Source organism: Microchirus variegatus (genome assembly GCF_963457635.1).
Source record: "Microchirus variegatus genome assembly, chromosome: 7".
In the NCBI taxonomy this organism is placed as follows: domain Eukaryota; kingdom Metazoa; phylum Chordata; class Actinopteri; order Pleuronectiformes; family Soleidae; genus Microchirus; species Microchirus variegatus.
In genome coordinates this window covers 32,330,003-32,355,002 of record NC_139808.1, presented here as the reverse complement: position 1 = coordinate 32,355,002, position 25,000 = coordinate 32,330,003, and the positions used below count along the sequence as shown (strand labels likewise).

Here is a 25,000-nt window from a genome sequence, read left to right as displayed (position 1 = left end):
ACAAACAAACACACTCACTGTGGTGTGTGTGACCAGGACCACCGAGTGTCTGACCTTTGTCTGACCTTTGACCCCAACACACACACACTACGGTGAGTGTGAGACCAGGACCACCGAGTGTCTGACCTTTGACCTCAACACACACACACACACTCACTGTGGTGTGTGTGTGACCAGGACCACCGAGTGTCTGACCTTTGTCTGACCAGGACCACTGACCTTTGACCCCAACACACACCAGGACCACCAAGTGTCTGACCTTTGACCCCAACATACCCACACAAACAAATTTTTGGAAATAAAATAAAAATATTCTAACTTTAATTCCTTGTTTGTTTGTTTTTTTTACCCAAGATTAATAAATAAATAAATAAATAATAATAAATGTGCAGATGTGTGAAGTTTCCAGGTTTCAGTGTCTCAGTAATTAGTGGATGTTTCTGTGACCTTCACCACACCTTCACCACACCTTCATCATCATCATCATCATCATAAAGTGACATGTGACTCAGTTAGTTCAAAGATAATCAACACTCACCATTGATTGGTCCTCATTAGAAGCAGGAGCTGCACTGATAACCTTTGACCTCTGGAGCATGATAACACGTCCAAGAAGGAGAGAGCAGAGGTCAACTCTTCTTCTTCTTCTTCTTCTTCTTCTGGTTTGATCTGGTCACGAGGAACAAAGAGAGTGGCTAGAAATATAAATAAAGTAAAGCACAGATATGCAAATGTTGTCCTTAGCGGCATTCATTCATTCATTCATTCATTCATTCAGAGTGTAAACATGAGAAATGTATTATTTGAGTAATGTTTTTGTTTTCCTGAGTGTGTGTGTGTGTGTGTGATGTAACCGAGTGAAAACTTCTCCACGCAGACGTTTGATCAATAAAAGAAAAACAATGACAAGAACTTTCGTTTCTTTCTGCTCCATTTAATCTGGTTTCCTATGTGAAAGTCGCACACGCACGCGCACACGCACGCACACACACACACACACACACACACACACACACACACACACACACACACACACCTCAGTTTGATTCTTTTATTACCACTGAATTAAACATGGATTTTTACATTCTAACTTAATCTGTTTGTGTCACCAATCCTAATCTCTGTTTAATCTGTGCAGCGTCTCATTTTCTAACACAGCAACATTCACTCATCCTTTCTCTGCTGAACGATATTTGATGAGTCATCACGTCAATCATGAGAAGAAAGTCATGAATGAGTAAGAGGAAAATCCTGATGAGTCATCAATGAGTTAGAGGAAAAATCTCGATGAGTCATCAATGTTAGAGGAAAATCCTGATGAGTCATGAATGAGTTAGAAAATAATCCTGATGAGTCATTAATGAGTTAGAAAATAATCCTGATGAGTCATGAAAGAGTTAGAAAACAATCCTGATGAGTCATTAATGAGTTAGAAAATAATCCTGATGAGTCATGAAAGAGTTAGAAAACAATCCTGATGAGTCATGAATGAGTTAAAGAAAAATCCTGATGAGTCATTAATGAGTTAGAAAATAATCCTGATGAGTCATGAAAGAGTTAGAAAACAATCCTGATGAGTCATGAAAGAGTTAGAAAATAATCCTGATGAGTCATTAATGAGTTAGAAAATAATCCTGATGAGTCATGAAAGAGTTAGAAAACAATCCTGATGAGTCATTAGGACGTGTTAAAGACAGAGAGAGGTTTTAATCCCAGACGTTTGTTTATTAATCTGAAAGCAGCTGTAAAACAACATGAACGTCAGCAAAACTGCTGCAAAAAACCCCAGAAAACCTGAATAAATCAATCAATAAAAGAAAAACAACAAGTGTAGAAATTCAGAGCAGAATATTCCAGGAGAAACAACAGAAAATAATCATCCAGAGATTAAATGAGATTAAATTAAATCTGAGCTGTAACTGATCAACGTGATGATCAGATTATGAAGAAAGAGACGATTTTCTGAAGATTCTGTCAATAATTAATCAGTTATTTATTTATGGGAGAGGAGGCGGAGCCACGATGTCAACATGAGGAAGAGGAGGGGGGCCATGATGTCAACATGAGGAAGAGGAGGGGGGGCCATGATGTCAACATGAGGGAAAGGAGGGGGGCCATGATGTCAACATGAGGAAGAGGAGGGGGGCCATGATGTCAACATGAGGAAGAGGAGGGGGGCCATGATGTCAACATGAGGAAGAGGAGGGGGGCCATGATGTCAACATGAGGGAAAGGAGGCGGGGCTATGATGTCAACATGAGGAGGAGGCGGAGCCAGAATGTCAACATGACGAAGAGGAGGAGGTTAAAGTCAGGAAGTGACCAAGGAAAGAAAGAAAAGGGGATGACATTGACAAAAAGGGAGAAAGGAAGTAAATGAAGGAGTGAAAGAAGGAAGAAAGGAAAGGAAATGAGGGAGTAGGAAGAAAGAAAAAGAAGAGGACATGGAAAAGAGAAAGAAAAGAGGAACAGAGGTGTGAAGGAATCTTTCAGAAAAAACAATCAATAATCAATAAAAATGATCTTATTAATTTTTCATTATATTCATTTATTGCCATTTTTTAAAAAATATTGCAGCAGATTTTTATTTTACACAAATAATAAATGATTTATTTGTTTTTTTGTGCCGTTTGTTTCTTTGTCATAGATTAGCACGTAGCCTTTAGCACGTAGCCTTTAGCACGTTCGCCGCTGAGATCACTTTTGTTTTTTTTCCTTGTGTTGGACGTGAAGTGACAGAGAAACACACTGTGACCTGGTGGTGGCGCCGTTTTCCTCCACTTGTGAGAGCGACGCCCTCTAGTGGAGGCTGTGAGTAGACAAGCGGCGCAATTTTTGTCATTTAAATGTGAGATTTTCACGTTTTATCGCCAGTTGTTTTTGTGCTAATGTTTGTTACATCTGTTCCTTAATGTTGTTTAATCTACGTGTTTTTGTTTCTTCTTCGTTTAATCCACGTTTATTTGCTTGTTCATGGTTTAAAAAATAGAAATATTTGAGAGAGAGACGGTTTCATGCAGCGTCTCAGCTCAAATCTACAGATTTCATCGAGAAAAAAAGCAAACTAACGACGTTCAAAGCAAACATTTAAGAATCACGTGTTGCATAGCTTAGCTCAGTGTGTGTGTGTGTGTGTGTGTGTTCAGCTGCAGTCACCGCCCGTCACCAAAGTGAAAACAAAGTTGCCGCTGAGCAAGGCACTTACCACCTGACGGCTGCAGGAGGAATCTGCCCAGAGGTCACAACTGAGGAGGAAACGATCAAATAAATAAAACAAAGAAAGAAAAAGTCCTCATTTACACGACAGCGGCCTTTAAAAGCTCTGTCCTAATCCAGATTAAAACGTGACAGAGTCTTACATTTCAAGGTCATTTAACGTCATAGAGCAAATAAGGTCGACCTTTGACCTTTCTGCTGCTCTATCATGTTCAGTTCCCCCAGTGTGGGAGGAAGGAAGTCTAATCCAACATAGTCTAATCTAATCAAATGATGTAATGTAATCCACTGTAATCTAATTTATTGTAATTTAATCTCATGTAATCCACTGTAATCTAATATAACCTAATCTAATGTAATCAAATGTGATGTAATCTAATGTAATATGATATAATCTGATGTAATCCGATATAATCTGATATAATCTGATGTAATCTGATGTAATCCTATATATTCTGATATAATCTGATGTAAACCAATATAATCTGATGTAATCTGATATAATCTGATCTAATAGGTTTTTGTTTCACCTGAACTCTGACGTCACATCTGTCCGTTTCCTGTCACCTGGTTCACTCACTCACACACGGCCACACTGTAAATATAAACAAACACAAATAAACAAACACAGGAAGTGGTTTAAAAAAACAAACAAAGGCAGGAAGTGATTTAAAAACCAAACAAACAAAGACAGGAAGTGATTTAAAAACCAGACAAACAAAGACAGGAAGTGATTTAAAAAACAAACAAACAAACACAGGAAGTGATTTAAAAAACAAACAAACAAACACAGGAAGTGATTTAAAAACCAAACAAACAAAGACAGGAAGTGATTTAAAAACCAGACAAACAAAGACAGGAAGTGATTTAAAAAACAAACAAACAAACACAGGAAGTGATTTAAAAAACAAACAAACAAAGACAGGAAGTGATTTAAAAACCAAACAAACAAAGACAGGAAGTGAGGCTCTGATGACGGCGTGTGTCTCTGTGTGAACCTGATTTAATCTCTGTGTTGAGAGTTTAATTATTATTACAGATCAATTTAGTTCAACATTGTGGAAGCCAAATGTTACGTGTTCTTGTTTCTTTATCTTTGATTTTATGTTTTTCCAAAACAAAAAAAATCTACCTGAAAACAGACAACGACAGAGGTGTGGGAGTTTAAAATAAACAAATAAAACCGTCTGATTTGTCCAGCGACAGAGAATAAATCAGGTTTAATTCTGCCTCCTGTGTGTGTGTGTGTGTGTGTGTGTGTGTGTGTGTGTGTGTGTGTGTGTGTGTGTGTGTGTGTGTGTGTGTGTGTGTGTGTGTGAGACAAGTGCAGCAGCAGGACAAGGACGAAGGACAGAATCCAAACAAACGTCAGGGTTTGACATCCAGAGTCGCAGTCTGACACACACTAGAGCATAAAACTGCTCCTTTGCATGCACATTAAAAAAACACATCATAAATATATATAATTATTACTGGAGAGTGTGTGTGTGTGTGTGTGTGTGTGTGTGTGTGTGTGTGTGTGTGTGTGTGTGTGTGTGTGTGTGTGTGTGTGTGTGTGTGACCTTTGACCTTTGACCCAAAGTGCTTCCCGTCACATCCCTGATTCATGCAGAGGAACATAAACAATTCAGTGACATGATTTCAAAACAAAGGTCTAACATCCAGATTATGCATAGACACCAGGAGGAGGAGGAGGAAGAGGAGGAAGAGGAGGAGGAGGAGGAAGAGGAGGAGGAGGAGGTTTACAACAAAAACAACACAAAAGTAGAAATTATTACAAAGAAGCACAAAAAGAAATCTGGACAAGTGATATTAAAAAAAGGTTGACCTCAGAATGACTTCACTTTGTTACTTTGAGCAGGATAAACTCGTCTCACAGGCAGGAAACAAAACAATAAAAACCTTAATCATTCCTCTATTTTCTAAATAATCCATGCATATTTTCCTCTACCTGTAAAAACCCTTTTCTGATATTTAAAATGTAAAAGTTCGGGGGATTCAGGCGTGTTCGAGTGTACGAGTCACTGACACACAGTCGCACACTGAGAGTGATACAGTGTCACACTCACTCTCCCACACCAAAGTCCATAGAGTAAACCAGTGATTTTAACATCACAGAGACACAGGAGTTCACAGGAGTTGTTGATCCACTGCTGCCTCCATCACTAACTTATAATGACTGAATTTGTAATTCGGCTTTTAAAATATTTCATTTAGACTTAACTCAGTGACACAAAGTGACCACACGAGGCAGCAGAGGACCAGCAGCTCCTGTGTCCCTGTGAGCTAAAATCACTGGTTTTCTCTATGGACTTTGGTGTGGGAGAGTGAGTAGTTTACAAACTTCACTTTCCTGTGGTTAAAGTCTTATTAAAGTTTATGTTAATAGTTTAGTGTGTGTTAAAGTTTTATTTATATTATTACACCAAAGTCCATAGAGAAAACCAGTGATTTTAGCTCACAGGGACACAGGAGCTGCTGGTCTACTGCTGCCTCGTGTGGTCACTTTGTGTCACTGAATTAAACCTGAACAAAGATTTCTAAAAGCCGAATTGACAAAATAACATATTGTAAGTTAGTGATGGAGGCAGCAGTGGATCAACAACTCCTGTGAACTCCTGTGTCTCTGTGATGTTAAAATCACTGATTTTCTCTATGGACTTTGGTGTGGGAGAGTGAGTGGTTTACAAACTTCAGTTTCCTGCTGTAAAACTTTGTCTAACAGTGAAGATAAAGACGTGGACGTGTTCTTAAAAAGGTGCAGACTTAAGCTGGTGCAGATTTAGCATTGTTAGCGCTGACTGTGCGTCGCCTCTTCGTACAAACACACTTCCAAACAACCGCCGAACTCGTCGCTCCGTCGCTCGTAGTGCTACTGATGTGCAAACCCTGAATTGTCCACATAGTAAATTATCAATGAAAAATATTGGTCTGTACAGTTTTTAGCTCAATAAAATGTCTCTTTAAACTGGACGTGCATCATCACATACAGGCAGAGATCCACGTACGCCGCGTGTTTCTTTGGCAGACCAGAATCCAGCTGGACATGCATAGAGAGGTATGTACAATCAGAAGAGAGGCGGACGCCCAAGTCTGTGTGCAAACGTGAAAGGAGGCGGTTTTTGTTCCAGCGGCGTGAGCGAGCGAGCGAGTCCTCCGCTGGGTCAGCTGTCTTCAGAGCGTCTCGTCCTTCTCTGAGTCTGGAGACACCGGCCTGGACACGGTGAAAATGTCCTGGCGTTGGATTTTGGTTTTGGGCGTGGTGACGGCGGCCACGACGGCGGCGGCGGAGGAGGACGAGGAGGTGGTTGTGGAGGAAGACGCCGGCGCCGTGGACGGCGTCCTCTTCTCCGACAGCAGTTTGATGATTTCCGCGACCTGGCTCTCCAGCGCCCCCAGGCGTCCTCCCAGAGTCTGGATGTCGTCCCTCAGTTCCAGCCGCGTCTCGTGCAGCGCCGCCTGCAGGGCCTGCTCCGGGATGGGGCAGAACGGGTGAGGGGACCCCGCCCCCGCCGAGGGGAGGGGGCTGTGCAGCAGCGGCGTGACGGCGGCCGGCGTGCGCGCCTCGCCCGCGCGGTCGATGCGCAGCTCGCTCTTGGTGATGCCGCTGTCGCACGAGTCCGTCTTGCGGAGCGGGTTGCCGCCCGACGCCACGCCCTCCTCCACGTCGCCGCCGCCGCCGCCCCGCCTCGCGTCCTGACCTCTGCCCTCCTGCGAGAGCATCTCCACGGAGACGGACTTCACGCTGTTGTTAAGCCCCTCCTTCTTGGCCTCCACGGGGGCCATGTTGTTCTTCAGGCGCATCCACGCGCTGGCTCTGGCGGCCGGCCTGGCGAGGACGGGGCTGCCGCTGACCTTGAGGCGCGCGGCGGCGCCGTGTTCGCCCGCGGAGCTGGGCTGAAGCTCCATGACGTCACAGTTGTTCTGTTTGGGCTCGGCGGCGGCGGCGGCGGCGGCGTGACCGTACGCCAGCGAGCTCTGCATGGGCGTGACCTGAGACACGGTGAGCACGCTGCTGCTGCAGGGCGGAGCTCCGTTCTGCAGCGAGGAGCAGTGCGCCCTCTGCAGGCTGAGCGGCAGCGAGTGCTGCAGGCTGGAGTGACTGAGCTGAAGGCTGCGAGGGTGAAGCTGCTGCTGCTGCTGCTGCTGCTGCTGCTGCTGCTGCTGCTCCACCTGCAGCTGGTTCTTCTCCAGGTCCAGCTGAGCGCCCGACGGCGCCCCCTGGCTGCGGAGCTCCTTCTGCTGCTTGAACTTCTGGAAGAGCTTGCGCACCGGGTGGTCCTGCGGGATGGTGAGCTGCACCTCGTTCTTGGCGCGCTGACGCTCCTCCTCCTCCTTCTTCACCTCACTGATCTTGCGGAAAATTATCTGTCGCAGGAGAAAAAAAAGAAAAGTCGGTGAGCTGAGACACAGAGGAACTGAATTTAGCCGCTTTAATCAAATCTACCATGTTTGTACCATGACCTGAAAATATGGACTTATATAGAGCCTTGGCTAAATCTACGATATCTTAAATAAACATGTTTACGTCTAAACCACTCACTCTCCCACACCAAAGCCCATAGAGAAAATCAGTGATTTTAGCTCACAGGGACACAGGAGCTGCTGGTCTACTGCTGCCTCGTGTGGTCACTTTGTGTCACTGATTTTTATCTGAATGAAGATTTTCAAAAGCCGAATTCACTAAAATCAGTCATTGTAAGTTAGTGATGGAGGCAGCAGTGGATCAACAACTCCTGTGAACTCCTGTGTGCTGTGATGTTAAATCACTGGTTTTCTCTATGGGCTTTGGTGTGGGAGAGTGAGTGGTTTATAAACTTCAGTTTTCAGCCTCTTAGCGGAAATATATCAATAAAATCTATGTCACATTAAGTCTACGACGTCTTAAAAACATGTTCACGTCTTTATCTCACTGTTAAACTGAAGTTTATAAACCACTCACTCTCCCACACCAAAGTCCATAGAGTAAACCAGTGATTTTAACATCACAGCACACAGGAGTTCACAGGAGTTGTTGATCCACTGCTGCCTCCATCACTACTTTACAATGTGTTATTTTGTCAATTCGGCTTTAAAAATCTTTTGTTTAAATATACGTCAGTGACACAAAGTGACCACACGAGGCAGCAGAGGACCAGCAGATCCTGTGTCCCTGTGAGCTAAAATCACTGGTTTTCTCTATGGGCTTTGGTGCAGGGAGAGTGAGTCCTAATTGAGGAGAGGAAACAAATGCAGGGTCATGTTTGTGAGCCGCCTGAACACATTTTATGTCCATGGTTTTAAATATTCAAGAGTGGAGCAGACGGAGAGAGTCAGGATTTATTTAGAGTTTTCAAACAGAGAGGGGAGGGGCTGAGTAATGTCTTCATTTCAGTCAGGTCATGATCTTCAGCCTGGAGCGAAGGAAGGAAATAGACAACATTACATTACATATACTGGAGATGTGGGATTAGAAAGAGAGGAGGAAATATTCTGTAAGATTAATGTGTACACACACACACACACACACACACACACACACACACACACACACACACACACACACACACACACACACACACAGTGAGGCAGTGTATCACACACACAGATTTGCATATGTATGTATGTACACTATAGACTATTCTCTGTGGTAATAGTATTCATAGTTTTGTTTTGCTTTGTGCGACGCTCACTGAAAACAAAGCAAAGATTCATGGAGAAGTGTTTTCACACACACACACACACACACACACACACACACACACACACACACACACACACACACACACACACACACAAAGAGAATAAAAATGACAAGAGAGCAACAAACAAGAGGAAGAGAGGAGATAAGAAAAGGGGGGAAAAAAAGCCTTAACCATTATAAACTCTAACCCTAGAGGAAGAAACGAGGAAAAAAAGAAGAAACCCTTAACTTTACCTTTAAAAGCCTTAATCCTTAACTCCAGTGTTAGAAATTAGTAAAAAAAAAAAAAAAGGGAACAAAAAGCCTTAAATTAACCCTCAGGAATAGACTGGATGAAAAGGCACAAACCTCTTAACTTAATCCTCAAAAACCTTAACTCTTAAATCTAGAGGAAGAGAGGGGAAGTAATAGAAAGAAACCCTTAACTTAACCCTTAACTTAACCCTTAACTCTAGAGGAAGAGGGTGGATGAAAAGGGAACAAAAAGCCTTAACTTAACCCTCAAAAACCTTCACCCTTAACTGTGGAGGAATAGACTGGATGAAAAGGCACAAAACTCTTAACTTAACCCTCAAAAACCTTAACTCTAGAGGAATAGAGGGGAAGTAAAGGAAAGAAACCCTGAACTTAACCCTCAAAAACCTTAACTCTTAAATCTAGAGGAAGAGAGGGGAAGTAAAAGAAAGAAACCCTTAACTCTAGAGGAAGAGAGTGGGGATGAAAAGGGAACAAATAGCCTTAGCTTAACCCTTAAAAGCCTTAATCCTTGACTCTAGAGGAGGAGAGTGGATGAAAGGGAACAAAAACCCTTAACTTAATCCTCAAAAACCTTAACTTTAGAGGAAGAGACAGGAAGTAAAGGAAAGAAACTCTTAATTTAACCCTCAAAAGCCTTCACCCTTAACTCTAGAGTTGGAGATGAGTTAAAAAAGGAATAAAAAGCCTTAACTTAACCATTAAAAGCCTTAATCCTTAACTCTGGAGGAATAGATGAGTAAAATTAAAGGAACAAAAAGCCTTAATTTAACCCTCACAAACCTTAACCCTGAACTAGTTGTGGTTGAGGTGAAGTCATTAACTAGTTCTAGTTAAGGTTAGTGATGAGGCTTTGTTTAGTTTGTTTAAATGAATGAACGTCAATGCAGAGTCCTCAGGAGAACAGCTGCACAAACCTGTGTGTGTGTGTGTGTGTTCCTGTGTGTGTGTGTGTGTGTGTGTGTGTGTGTGTGTGTGTGTGAGATATTGACTCATTAGAGGAAGATGAGAATCACAAATTGTTAAATCACCTGACTCTGCAGACGCTGATGTAAAGAGAATTTATGTAATTACACACACACGCATGCACGCGCACGCACGCACGCACGCACGCACGCACGCACGCACGCACGCACGCACGCACGCACGCACGCACGCACGCACACACACACACACACACACACACACACACACACACACACAGTGTGTACTCAGGGTAATGAAACATGAGCTGCTCTCGTCTCACATTAACATGAAGAGAAGAGACAAGAAGTTTAAAAGAAGAAGTTTACAGCAGGAGGAGGAGGAGGAAGAGGAGGAAGAGGAGGAAGAAGAGGAGGAGGAAGAAGAGTAGGAGGATGAGGAGGAGGAGGAGGAGAAGGAGGAAGACGAGGAAGAGGAGGAGGAGCATCAGCAGCCTAATAAGGAGTGACAGGAAGTGCAGCTGAGCCACAGATGAAGCTGATTGGGTTATTGATCAGTTATTGATCACATTATCAGATGTTTGTGTGTAATTTAAAATCAATACAGAGTTTAGTTTTTACTCTTTAATAACAAACGTGAGACGGATGAAGATGAAGGAGAATCTTTAAAGTCTGAGTGATTTATGTCTCAAATACAACATAAATATGATGCTTTAAAGGTCCCATATTAAACCCTATTAACCCAAGTTAAACTAGGTCCTGATGCCCTAATGAACATGTCTGTGTCATGCTTTAGTCAAAATATCATAAGGATGAAGCACAATAACAGTTCAATAACTCTGTTAAAACAGCCTTTTTCAGAACGCTCGGTTTTGTGTCTGATCACTTACATGTGAATGAGACCCAGGTAAACACACATCCACTGCTTCCAGGAGAGTGTCAATCTAACTGTCGCCACTTATCACCTATTGTCATGCAGCGTCGTCACAACCCCCGCTCCATATACCCCATAGTAATGTCCGTTTACCCGTTGTTACTGCGTTTCACCGTAATGCATAGAATGACCACGATTTTGGCTTCTCGCGATCATAAAAAAATCGAAGAAAAACGATTAATGCGCCGTGCGGCGCGGCGTGTATGTAAATTCCCATGCTAGAAAAAGACCCTGAACGCACCAGTGTAACTGCGGCTCCAACTGGTGTGTGGATCAACAACACGAGGAGAGAACGTGGAAACACGACAGAAAGGCAGCCTTTGGTTGAGAAGAAATGTTTTTCACTCATTTATTCAAAACCACAGCCTTTAAAACCAGGAAAGTCACCACAGATACTTTATCATGATATCACAATATGCCTTAACTTAACCCTCAATAACACTGACCCTTAACTTAACCCTCAATAACCCTGACCCTTAACTTAACCCTGAAAAACCCTTAACTTAACCCCTCAGAACCCTAACGCAAAACTTTAACATCAAAAACCCTTAACCCTCAAAACCCCTTACCTTTACATTAACTCCCAATAACCATAACCCTTACATTAACCCTGAAGAACCCTAACCCTTAACTTAACCATAAACAATACAATCCCTTAAACTAACCCCTGAAAACCCCAACCCCCAATTGCACCGCCACAATTATTAACTTAACCCTCAAAAACCCTTACCTTTACATTACATTATCAATAACATTAACCCTTACATATTTGCCCTCACAAACACAAACCCTTAACCCTCCAAAAAACATAAAACCTTAACTGTCAAAATGCAAAACCTTAACTTGACCCTCAAAAACCCTTAGCCCTTAACTTAACCCTCAAAAAGTCTTACCCTTCAATTAACCCAACAAACCCTTATCTTAACCCTCAAAAACCCTTAGCCCTACATATTAACCCTCACAAACACAAACTCTTACCTGTCAAAAATTAACCTTAACTTAACCCTCAAAATCCCTTCGCCCTTATCTTAACTCTCAAAAACAAAGAGTCAGAATGACAGTGATCCAAAGTTACGTACTGCAGCTTTAATACGTTCAGCCCTTAAAGGTCCCATATTATACCCTATTAACCCAAGTTAAACTAGGTCCTGGTGCCCTAATGAACATGTCTGTGTCATGCTTTAGTAAATAAAATATATCCACTGGACACAAAAATCTTCTGAGGCTGGAAGTTTGTGTAAAACACTGTGCTCTGCTGTGCAGCCACTCTTCCTCCCTAACCTGCAGTCTCATATTTCACAGGGACAAGGGGGAGCTACGGTGGAGCTGTGAAGTACTCTGTGAAGTACTCTGTGAAGTACTCTGTGAAGTACTCTGTGAAGTACTCTGCCTGGCGGGGTGCCAACATTCACGGTGAAATGTCCGCACTGTCGTCACTTGGTCAGGAGGTGTAAACATCGTGTGTTTTATCGCCTATACTTACACAAAGTGGAACCACTAAAGCCCAATTTATACTTCTGCGTAAAGTGCTCTGCGTAGGCTACGTAGAGACTCTGCGTCGACGCAGAGACTGTCGAAGAGCCTCTGCGTCGTCTCCGTCTGCACAAAATATTTTTTAAGTGTCCGTCACTCCGTCAAGGGACTACGGAGACGGCAAGAGCTACGATTGGTCCTCAGGACAGGCTGAGCTAAGCTGCTCTGTGCCGGCTCTCAGTGCGCTCCGGGCGTCCTGACAGAGGCGGAGCTGATCCCCGCCGATAACGCCGCTGCCGAACTATAAATACGTCATATCTATACACACACAGCACATGTTTAGACTCTAAATGGCCAATTTCTCGCCTCAAATTATCTTAAAACTGCGTTCCGTCACACAGAAAAGTGAGAAACGGCCACTGTTTCAACAACAACAGTCTTTCTCTCTCTTTCTTTCTCGGACGCCATTGCTCACTGTAGCCAGAAGCACAACAACCTTGCGCAGCGACCCCTACTGATCGGGCGGGAAATTGCAGCGAGTTTCCGTCACCACGACGCAGAAGTATAAATGCTCGAGGCGTCTCCGTGGTGACGCAGACGGATAACGCATACGCAGTCGGAGAAGTATAATGTGGCCTTAAAACATGACTGAGTCTTGTTTTTTCACATTTTGGGGACAGGTATGGCCCACTGAGTCCCAAATATAAGTACTAAAAGATCAAAAAGTAGATTTTTCACAATAGGGGACCTTTAAAGAACATGAGGATTTAAAGCTCTCACTCGTGTTCATGTGTTCATCTGCGTCACATGACAAGTCTCTGGTGTCGATATTGTAGGGATTAGAAACTGAAATGTTTGGAATAATCCCTGAGATTCTGTCAGTTACGGTTGGTCGTATCACACTGAGGGTGTGTGTGTGTGTGTATGTTTATCTTTTGAGTGTGTGTGTGTGTTTTTCTTGTGTGTGTGTGTGTGTGTGCAGTGAGCAGCAGTGGTTGTGACAGGGTGAAGTGCAGTAATGACCTGCAGAGGTTTGGAGAAGGAAGTTTAATCCTGGAAACTGGAGGAGAAACTGCTCTGTGTGTGTGTGTGTGTGTGTGTGTGTGTGTGTGTGTGTGTATGTGTGTGCGCGTGTGTGTGTGTACTTGATTAAATTCTTTTTGTTGAGTTGCAGTTCTTTGTTTTACACACGCACACACACACACACACACACACACACAGTGTCAAAGTGATGGATAGAAGCTGGATTAACCCACACAACCAAAGCTGCAGTGAATAGAAATATCTGAACTGTGTGTGTGTGTGCGTGTGTGTGTGTGTGTGTGTGTGTGTGTGTGTGTGTGTGTGTGTGTGTGTGTGTGTGTGTGTGTGCGTGTTGCATTTGAATATCGACTGCAATTCCTGCTTCAGTGAGTAAAGTAAAATGACAATAATAGCGAGCGACAGAGAGCAGCAGAGAGAGAGGGGCATTAGAGCTACACACACACACACACACACACACACACACACGAGGAGCTGCTTTCATGAAAGTGCTAAAAATAGAAACACACACACACACACACACACACACACACACACACACACACACACACAGAGCGACTGAGAGAAGACAGAGAAGCTAAATTTAATCTGATTTCGATCTCTTTCACAGAGTCAATAGTTCAGTATTGAAATAATCTGACTTTAAAACGTCTTCACACCTGAGAGACAAAGACTGTTGTCCTTTATGACACTGAAAGACAATCTGTGAACCCTTATCTCAACATTAACATCACAACTGAACGGCAAAATCTTCATTTAACCCTAACCCACAAAAACAAACATTTACCCTTAAATTATCCCTCAAATATCCAAACTCATTTTTACCCCAAAACTCCCTAATCCCTCATTTAACCGTAAAAAAACAACCTTTAAATAATCCCCAAAACACCTAACTCTTAACCCTCAATAACACAAACCCTTAACTTGACCTTTAAAATTAGGGTTAATTTAAGGGATTATCATCTTTTACAAGTGCATAGTTGCTGACACAAAAACACAGGAGTGGTGTTTCCAGATTTTCCTGTGATGTGTATGTATATATATATACATATAGTATAGTAGTATATACAGTACATACAACATATAATATAAGTTGTATATACTATATACTATACTATATATATATGTACACACCCACACATGCATAGGTGAGTAGGCAGTCAGAGATTAATTTCTTTGCTAATGTAACTGTGTAATGATGTCTCATAATGCTAATATAGCAGTGTGTCACTGTTGTGTGTCACTGTTGTGTGTCAGTGTTGTGTGTCACTGTTGTGTTACCTTTGTTACAACGTGAATGTTTTTCTTAAATCAAAGGGATGTGTGATGATTAAATACAGACCAGAGAGAATACATTAAAAATACATTAGGATATGGAAAGTTATGTAAAACATATGATGACACACACACGCACACACACACACACACCGTCCCTCAGTTCTGCTGGAATTTCCCATTAAACAAACCCTTAACTGTGTATCCACACACACACTTAGACATATTTATGTCTTGAATCCACAAAAACTGTCTTTTATATCACTGGAAACCATGAGATCAAAGAAAAAAGGTCCAAATCTCAAAACTCCTTACCCTAAAAAAAAAACAATCCTTAACTTAACCCTCAAAACTCTTGAAAAGACCCTGCAACCCTGAAATGAATCCACAAAAACCCTTAATGTAAACCCTCAAAAACCCTGAGCTGAAATTGAACCCTCAACAATCGTAGCCCTTAAACTAACCATCAAAAACCATAACACTTAAATGAATACTCAAAACCCCTTAATCTGAACTCTCAATAACCCTGACCCTAAAATGTAACCATCAAAAACCAAAGCCCTTAAATTTACCATCAACAACCTGAACACTTAACTAAATACTTAAAAAACCTTAAATTAACACTTAAAACCCCTTAATCTAGATCCTTGAAAACCCTGACCCTTAAATGTAACCCTCAAAACTCATAGCCCTTATATTAACCATCAAAAACCAGAACACTAAACTTAATCCTCAAAAAACCTTAACCCTTAAATTAACCCTCAAAAACCCTTAATCTTAACCTTAATATTTAGATTCCTCATTTAAAAACCCTCTCAGCTGTGATGAATGTGTGAGTGATGAGATTAATCCACTCATGACCGTGGTCATGTGACCAGTTCTGTCTCCGTCAGCTGAGTTCACTCACGTTCACGTTCACGTTCACGTTCCCGTTCACGTTCACGTTCTACATTTCTGTTTTTACAGCTGAACCAAAGATTTCTCCAAACGTGGATTTGGTCCAGTTTTTCCCTGAAGCTGAAGCTCGTGTTGTGAAGTGACCATGATCAGTGAAGTCCCTCAGGACGGGGATTAATACCAGATGTCCCAGAATGCATTTAGCCACAGTTTGGGGAGAGGAAGGGGGGGAGGAAGGGGGAGGAAGGGGGGGGGAGTGATGAGAGTAAAAATAGAAACAAAGACGAGGACGAAAGTTTACTGAAATGTTCTTTTGTGTCATTGAGCAGAAATGGGAACATGTTGGTACACAATGAGAGGAATGAATGAATGAATGAATGAATGAATGAATGAATGAGTCGTTCACTTAATCATCACAACTAATGCCCAACCCTTAACTTAACCCTTAACTTAACCCACAAACACCTTAACCCTTATCTCAAGCCTTAAAAACCTTAAATTGACCCCATGAACTCCATCTCCAATCCAAAAAGGGTTGGAGTTGGTACAGTACATAACCCTTACTGTAACCCTAAATGTCCACCAGGGGGCCCTAGAATAGTCTGAGTAAATACACTGAATTACTGCATCACCGTGAACACAAAAACACAACAATTATCTTTGTGTCTGTCTGATTTCTTTGAAAAAAAACATGCGCACACACGCGCACGCCCACGCGCACACACACACACACACACACACACACACACACACACACACACACACACACACACACACACACACACACACACACACACACACACACACACACACACACACACAGGGTCACATTAATAATGCAGCAGAAGATGGTAAAAGCCTCTCAGGCTTTAGGCTTAAACCCTGGAGTCAATTCCTCTGAGCGAACAATCTGCTCGTCCAGGCCTCCAGACACACCACGTTAGCACGCTAGCATGTTAGCACCCACTCGTCATCACACATAAATAATAATAATAAAGTGATTAAAAAATATCTTGTCTGAAAAAAGTCAAAAAAGTGTTTAAAAATGGGTCTAAAATGTTAAAATTCTGCTACATTCTCTGTTCTTAGACACTGGGGGCGTGTCCACATCACTGGGGGGGGGGGGTGTGTCCACAGGAGGAGCCAAACACTTAAGTGGGGGCCAAAGTCTGCGAATGGCATCGTTTGTCAGTTCACCCTAAATAGAGCTGGGTCATTGGAAGTGCTTGAATTCTGTGCCTCAAGGTTCTGACGGGTCAGTGAGAGTTTGTGAAATTAACAGAAAAAATCAAGGACCTTGAAAGTTTTTGAAAATCACCCTAAATAAACATGGGTCATTGGAAGTGCTTGAATTGTGTACTTCAGGTTTCCAATGGGTCCTTGAAAGTTTGTGAATTTGTAAAAAAAAAAAAAAATTCAAGGACCTTGAAAGTTTTTGAAAATTGCCCTTAATAGGCATGGGTCATTGGAAGTGCTTGAATTGTGTGCTTCAGTGTTCCAATGGGTCCTTGAAAGTTTGCGAATATGACAAAAAGTAAAGTTCAACGACCTTGAATATTTTTGAAAATCCTTTTAAATAGACATGGGTCATTTGAAGTGCTTGAATTTTGTGCTTCAGTGTTCTCACAGGTCCTTGAAAGTTTGTGAATTTAACAAAAAATGTCCAAGGACCTTGAAAGTTTTTGAAAATCACCCTTAATAGACATGGGTCATTGGTAGTGCTTGAATGTTGTGCCTCAAAGCGCTCACAGGTCCTTGAAAGTTTGTGAATTTGTAAAAAAAAAAATTCAAGGACCTTGAAAGTTTTTGAAAATCGCCCTTAATAGACAAAAGTCTTTGAAAAGTGCTTGAATTTTGTGCAATAAAGAAGTAAAGTTGATGTTTAGTTAAATGTCTCCCTTGTGTGTTACGACGCCACCTACAGTTTCAGGCCCTGAGTTGCTTGACGTACGTAGACTAGAATTATGTGAAACTAAAAGTGAACGTAGGGATTTATGAATACTAACAAGGACTGTAAAAGTAGTATAAGGTAAAACAAGATTGTTAAAACACAAGCATCAATAAAGTCTAATCTGTAAAGAATAAGAGAATAATTTACTCCTAAACAAACAAGGCGACCTTTGTCCACTGTATCATTTATTGTTGACATCACCAGAGAAAAAGAAAACCAGGAGCGGAGTGTGGTCAGACGTCCAGCTGCTCTGAATCCTTCACACTCCTCTCTTCTAATAAAGCTCCAGGAATATCAAACATGTCCTTTTCAACACCTCAATCCCTGATTCGCCCTCGCAGATTTCCCAGCAGACGCTCGAACCTGGCGTTTTAATAAAGTTCTGCTCGTTCTCTGCACAGACACGGTGTCAGCTGAGTGACAGCTGCAGCCAATCAAAGCCCGGCTCCAGGTTTGAATCATCTGAACATGGAGAGAGGTTCTCCGACTGTCGCTCATCATCAAAGTTCAAAAGGTAAAGAGATGAGGCTTCAGCTGTGATTGACCAGGATCTGTGGGGATTTTACCAGGAACTTGACCAGGATCTATCTAGGTTTCCACATCAAGAACTTTCTTCAAGAACTTGGACCCTGACAAGGATCTATGTGGGTTTCAACATCAAGAACTTTCTTCAAGAATTTAGAACCTTAGCACGATCTAAGTGGGTTTCCACATCAGGAACTAGGAACTTGACCAGGATCTATCTAGGTTTCCAAATCAAGAACTTTCTCCAAGAACTTGGACCTTGACCAGGATCTTGGTGGGTTTCCACATCAGGAACTTTCTCCAAGAACTTGGACCCTGACAAGGATATATGTGGGTTTCAACATCAAGAACTTTCTTCAAGAACTCAGAACCTTACCACGATCTAAGTGGGTTTCCACATCAGGAACTTTCTCCAGGAACTAGGAACTTGACCAGGATCTATCTAGGTTTCCACATCAAGAACTTTCTCCAAGAACTTGGACCTTGACCAGGATTCTTGGTGGGTTTCCACATCAAGAACTTTCTCCAAGAACTAGGAACTTGACTAGGATCTATCTCGGTTTCCACATCAAGAACTTTCCTCAAGAACTAAGAACTTTACCAGGATGTTGGTGGGTTTCCAGATCAAGAACTTTCTCCAAGAACTAGGACTTTAACCAGGATCTATCTGGGTTTCCACATCAGGAACTTTCTCCAAGAACTTGGACCTTGACCAGGATTCTTGGTGGGTTTTCACATCAAGAACTTTCTCCAAGAACTAGGAAGTTGACCAGGATCTATCTGGGTTTCCACATCAAGAACTTTCTCCAAGAACTAGGAACTTTACCAGGATCTATCTGGGTTACCACATCAAGAACTTTCTTCAAGAACTCTGACCTTTACCATGATCTATGTGGGTTTCCACATCCAGAACTTTCTTCAAGAACTAGGAAATTTACCACGATCTATCTCAGTTTCCACATCAAGAACTTTCCTCAAGAACTAGGAACTTTACCATGATCTTGGTGGGTTTCCAGATCAAGAACTTTCCTCAAGAACTCAGAACTCAGACCTATGTGGGTTTCCACATCAGGAAGTTTCTCCAAGAACTAGGAACCTGGCCGGGATCTGTCTGGGGTTCTACATCAAGAACTTTCTCCAAGAACTAGGAACTTTACCAGAAACTGCTCCGAGAACCTTCCTCAGGAACTATGGATGACCACGATCTTTGTGTGCTTCCGCCACAGGAACCACGACCAGGAACCTCTTAGTTCCTGCTGGTGTTTAAAGTTCCTGGTACTTTTAATTAAAAACACAGCTTTCACACTTTCTCTTCTGCACAACATCAAATATTTAGCATTTATAAATTGAGCCTCATTAAAGACCATGAAAGAGAAGATCTGAAGAAAAAACTCAGGTCATCTTCAGTGATCAGAAGGCAACAAGTCCAGGTACTGACAACTGATGTCTGTACTGTGTGTGTGTGTGTGTGTGTGTGTGTGTGTGTTAAAACTCACTCTCTTGCGCAGGTTACAGGTGAGGATGAGGTTGCGTGAGAAGGAGTTGGCGAAGGCCGTGTAGAACTCCAGGACCTTGAGCAGAGCCTCTCTCTTGATGACGTGGAGGTCGCAGTAGGTCAACGCTCGGACGTTAGCGCAGGCGTGCGCGAGCGTGGTCTCCTTCCAGAAGACGTCGCCGAACACGTCGCCTTTACCTGACCACGCCAAGAACCAGAGGAGAAGAAGAAGAAGTAGAAGGTCGTCATCAAGAGACAGAAGAGAAAAAAACATGAGTGGAAAAAGCAGATGGTGCTGATTATCTGTGTGGAAATAAACCAGATTAAATACAACACTGAACATACTGTACGTCCTACACCATCTGCATCACACACACACACACTCTTTTTCCGTCCCTAGCAACAGATTCACCTGGCCTTAGCAACCAGAGCTGCTGCTTTCACCTTCACACACTGAAACCATGAGACGAGTTCAACATTCAGCCTCAAATCCCACGTTAATCCCAGCGGAACGAGAAGAAGGAACGACGGCGGAGACTCGGAGGAAATTATAAGAAACAACTATTTTAAAAATCTGACATGCTTTGACATATACAGTACATACTGTATATATATATACACGTGTAAATGTAAACTCTAAGCTACCAGACCAGTTCTTCACTTAACTTTTTTTTAAATTCTTTTGAGTAATCTGAGCTTAAATCATGTACAAATATACAAAGTCTACTTAGAACTATATGTAAATATGATACTGCTTTTAACCGAATACAAATTGAATTCAGCTGTGATGAAAACATGACATGAATGGATGCTGAATATACATATATGTAATTATGTCGTCAGCTAAAAAACATGCTTTAAAGCAGGGTTGACCTGGGAGCCAATGAGCATCTAGTGTGGTCAATAAGGGGCCGGCCTAGAGAACAAAAAGTGGGAAAAAAAACAACTTTTCGATGTGTTTAGCTCGAGTGCAAATTGCCAAAATGGGCGCCAAAATTCCAAAAGGCCGACTTCCTGTTGAGTTGAAGCCATCGTCTTCCCCCCCAAGTTTAGGGGAAATTCGGTGGAACTCAATCTATCCCGAAGTTATCGGCCACTTCCTGTTTCGTGGCGAATGGTCGAAATTCGCCAAAACGGCAAGTGTTGCCGTGGTCATGCCGTTTTGAATCCGCAAAACCTTTCGGCAACTTTGCTAACATTGCAAACAAACATGTATTATATTATATTCTGTCACCTCACTGGCGATTAAACGGTGTTTAAAAGATGGTGAGGTTGTGGGCCATGTTTCCATTATAAAATGATAATAAATGGGTCATTGATTGGGGGGCCCCATATGGCCTGTGGGCCACCGTTTTGACACCTGTGCTTTAAAGCGTTAAAGGTAAAAGATTCTTATTTCATTCATTATTTTGGTTATTTATCCTTAATATTTCCTCCGTTAAATCAAGTTTTGGTCCATTTTAATTGCAATAAAGCACATTCTGGGACACTTATTTTTAAAGTTTACCTTGACATGAGGAAGTTGTTGTTGTTCTATTCTAAGATGAGGGAAATAAAATGACCTGCTTTGTTCTTTTGGCCTGGGCCCAAACGCTGCCACCTGGAAACTTGACTTATCGAGTGCCAGCATTAATTCCTAATGCTAATGCTCACCAGAGAGGACCGACGCGAGCTTACACTCCCGAGCGTCTCCACGGCAACGCCGCTGATTTACTCGGATAATTACAGAAATATTCTAACATGAAGAACGACAAAATGGTGTCATCAAAAGCAGCTGAGGGGAATTAAAAGGCAGTTCATTCATTAGATTATATGGAAATGATGTTTGTTTACGGCAGCTCTGCTTTTTTTACCTCTTCAAAGGCGGACGATTAACAAAAAGTGAACTTTGACCCTGGATTACTCCAAAAGTATACAGTAAAAGTACTTCATATTACTGGTGTATGAAGTACAAGAGGTACCAAGACCAAAGAAAGTGAAATCATAAAATACTAATAAAAAATGTGTCTTTAATACCTCTTCAAAAATGGCCGATTAACATTTTTTGTTGTTGCAAAAAGTGAACTTTGACCCTGAATTACTCCAAAAATATACAGTAAAAGTACTTCATATTGCACATAAAGTACAAGTGGTACCGAGTCCAAATAAAGTGAAATCATAAAGTACTAATAAAAAGTGTGTATTTAATAGATCTTCAAAGATGGACGATTAACCTAATTTTTGTTATGAAAAGTGAATTTCACCCTGGATTACTTCAAAACTACACTGTAAAAGTAAGTAATATTACTTGTGTATGGAGTACAAGAGGCAGTGAGTCCAATGAAAGTGTAATCATAAACTACTAATGAAAAATTTGTATTTTATACCTCTTCAAAAATGGACGATTAACCTAATTTTTGTTATGAAAAGTGAACTTTGACCTTAGATTACTTCAAAACTACACAGTAAATGTACTTCATACTACTTGTGTATTAAGTACAAGAGGTACTCAGTCCAACGAAAGTGAAATCATAAACTACTAATAAAAATTGTGTATTTTATACCTCTTCAAAAATGGACGATTAACCTAATTTTAGTTACGAAAAGTGAATTTTAACCTTGGATTACTCCAAAAGTACACAGTAAATGTACTTCATACTACTTGTGTATGAAGTACAAGAGTGAGTGAGTGAGTGAGTGAGTGGATTTCATCTCAACACTCTGCGTCCTCCAGGGCCTGATCTCTCTCTCTCTGAACCTCCAGGACTCGTCTAGAATGAGCTCCCTGGAGAAAGCCCACGCCAATTAGTGAGGGATGTGGACCAGGTCACATGGACGAGTGGAGGCTGAGTGAAACAAGTGTGACACTTCCACTGGAGTTAAAGATCACAGCGATGACTGTGGCGAGGAAGACGGAAACGCCGGTGCCTCGACCTCCATCACCAGGTTTTTGTAAAAGCCGCTCACCTGAGAACATCGCTAACATGAATTGTGCCTGACTTGTCTCACCGTTTCACGTCAACATGGAGTGCAGAGACGTCCTGGTTCTGACAGCTACGCTAACACTGAAATACGCTAATGCTGAAAGACGCTAATGCTGAAATACGCTTACACTGAAATACACTAATGCTGAAATACGCTAATGTTGAAATACGCTAACACTGAAATACACTGATGCTGAAATACGCTAATGCTGAAATACGCTAACACTGAAATACGCTAACACTGAAATACGCTAATGCTGAAATATGTTAATACTGAAATATGCCAATGCTGAAATGCACTTATACTGAAATATACTAATGCTGAAATACGGCAACACTGAAATAAGCAAAGTCTGAAATACACGAACGCTGAAATACGCTAATATTGAAATACGCTAATTCTGAAATATGCTAATGCTGAAATGCCCTAATACTAAAATATGCTAATGCTGATGTGCACTAATACCGAAATATACTAATGCTGAAATATGCGAACGCTGAAATAAGCAAAGACTGAAATACGCTAATATTGAAATACGCTAATTCTGAAATATGCTAATGCTGAAATGCCCTAATACTAAAATATGCTAATAATGAAATACGCTAATACTGATATAAGCAAAAACTGAAATACGCGAATGCTGAAATACGCTAATTCTGAAATATCCAAATGCTGAAATACGCTAATACTGAAATAAGCTTATACTGAAATACGCTAATACGCTTTTATTGAAATATGCTAATGCTAAAAATACGCTAATGCTGAAATAAGCTAATACTGAAATACACTAATACTGAAATATGCTAATGCTGAAATATGTTAATGCTGAAATAAGCCAATACTGAAATACGCTAATTCTGAAATATGCTAACGCTGAAATAAGCTAATACTGAAATATGCTAATGCTGAAATATGTTAATGTTGAAATAAGCCAATACTGAAATACGCTAATTCTGAAATATGCTAACGCTGAAATACACTAATATTGAAATACACTAATTCTGAAATATGCTAATGCTGAAATACACTAATAATGAAATATGCTACTGCTGAAATAAGCTTATACTGAAATACACTAATACTGAAATATGCTAATACTGAAATACACTAATAATGAAATATGCTACTGCTGAAATATGCTACTGCTGAAATAAGCTATACGCTAATACGCTAATACTGAAATATGCTAATACTGAAATACGCTAATACTGTATTAATTATAGAGTTGCAGTCGCTGGCTTTACACAAGCAACTGTTCACCTCGTACATAAATGTCTATACTCGACCCACGGTTCTCGACCCATATTCTTAGCATAACATGCTATGTCCACAACCCCCATTTTTCCCCATTGACATTGATTTAAAGTACAGCGTTTAGCTGAAAGAGTGCGTTTCAAACCTTAACAGTCGTGTTATCTGTTGTACAATAAGGGCCATTAATGCTGTTGTTGGTGGACAGACTTTGTCCCAGGAGCTGAATTAGTGTCTCCACCCACTCAGTTGTACAGGATAATGGCCTGACGGGGGTTAGAGCATCAGCAGCAGCAGCATCAGCAGCAGCAGCAGCAGCAGCAGCAGCAGCAGCAGCAGCAGCAGCAGCAGCAGAATGAAAAGCCTCTTCACTGGGCTGACGTCCAGCTAAAAGCTTGACACGAGCAGATAAAGTGCTGTGTGTTTTCACTCCTGCCCACAGGTCATTTCTTTTTCTGCTGATGGCAAAAAGCTCAAAGTGACATCAACAATGAGTTCACGCCTCATTTACAAAATGTTCTTTGAAGAGATCACACATGCTGGGATAAACGGTAACATCTATTTTCAGGCTTTATTTTTGGGTAAAGGCAGAAAATCCTCCCTCTCAGCACCTTAAGGGCCAAAAATGTCCCATCGATATAAACAGAGAAACTTATTTTTCACCTTAAATGACCAAATTCTCTCCATAATAGAAGGCAAACTCATTTTCAATACTTTCAGAAATGGTCCCCACTGGCCATTTATTACAGCCACCTGCTGGATTACCAGAGTATTACATCGATCCCAAACAGAGGAAAATTAGTCAAAATGATAAGAAACGACCAAAATAAATATATATAAATATGCAGTAAGGAACTCAGAATTAAAGTATATAAACATGGAAATAAGGATTTTATGTTCAATTAAATGGGTTTATAATTGGTTTGAATGGTGACACTTTATGTCCCCAAGGTGACGAACGTAACTATTTCATATAAACAGTGTATTTGTTTAAATTTAACGAAAAATATAAAACCTTTGTCAAATTTAATGCCATATGCAACTAAAATTAATGTCAAACTTGATTAATCTGAGTATTATTTTCTGGATTAATCGAGTAAATCTCAAGACGGTGATGT

The 25,000-nt window shown here is 41.3% G+C and overlaps 1 protein-coding gene across 1 annotated transcript in view; it reads right to left on the bottom strand.

The window, feature by feature from the left end:
* Positions 1-6,389: 6,389 nt before the first annotated feature.
* The window catches only part of kcnh5b (potassium voltage-gated channel, subfamily H (eag-related), member 5b), a gene marked incomplete at both ends in the record, with an annotated part of 89,622 nt that continues 71,011 nt past the window's right edge, over positions 6,390-25,000 (bottom strand). The window contains 2 exons of the mRNA XM_083892096.1: positions 6,390-7,583; positions 19,669-19,865. Coding sequence (XP_083748222.1) covers positions 6,390-7,583; positions 19,669-19,865 — 1,391 coding nt within the window. The remainder of the gene's footprint in view (positions 7,584-19,668; positions 19,866-25,000) is intronic.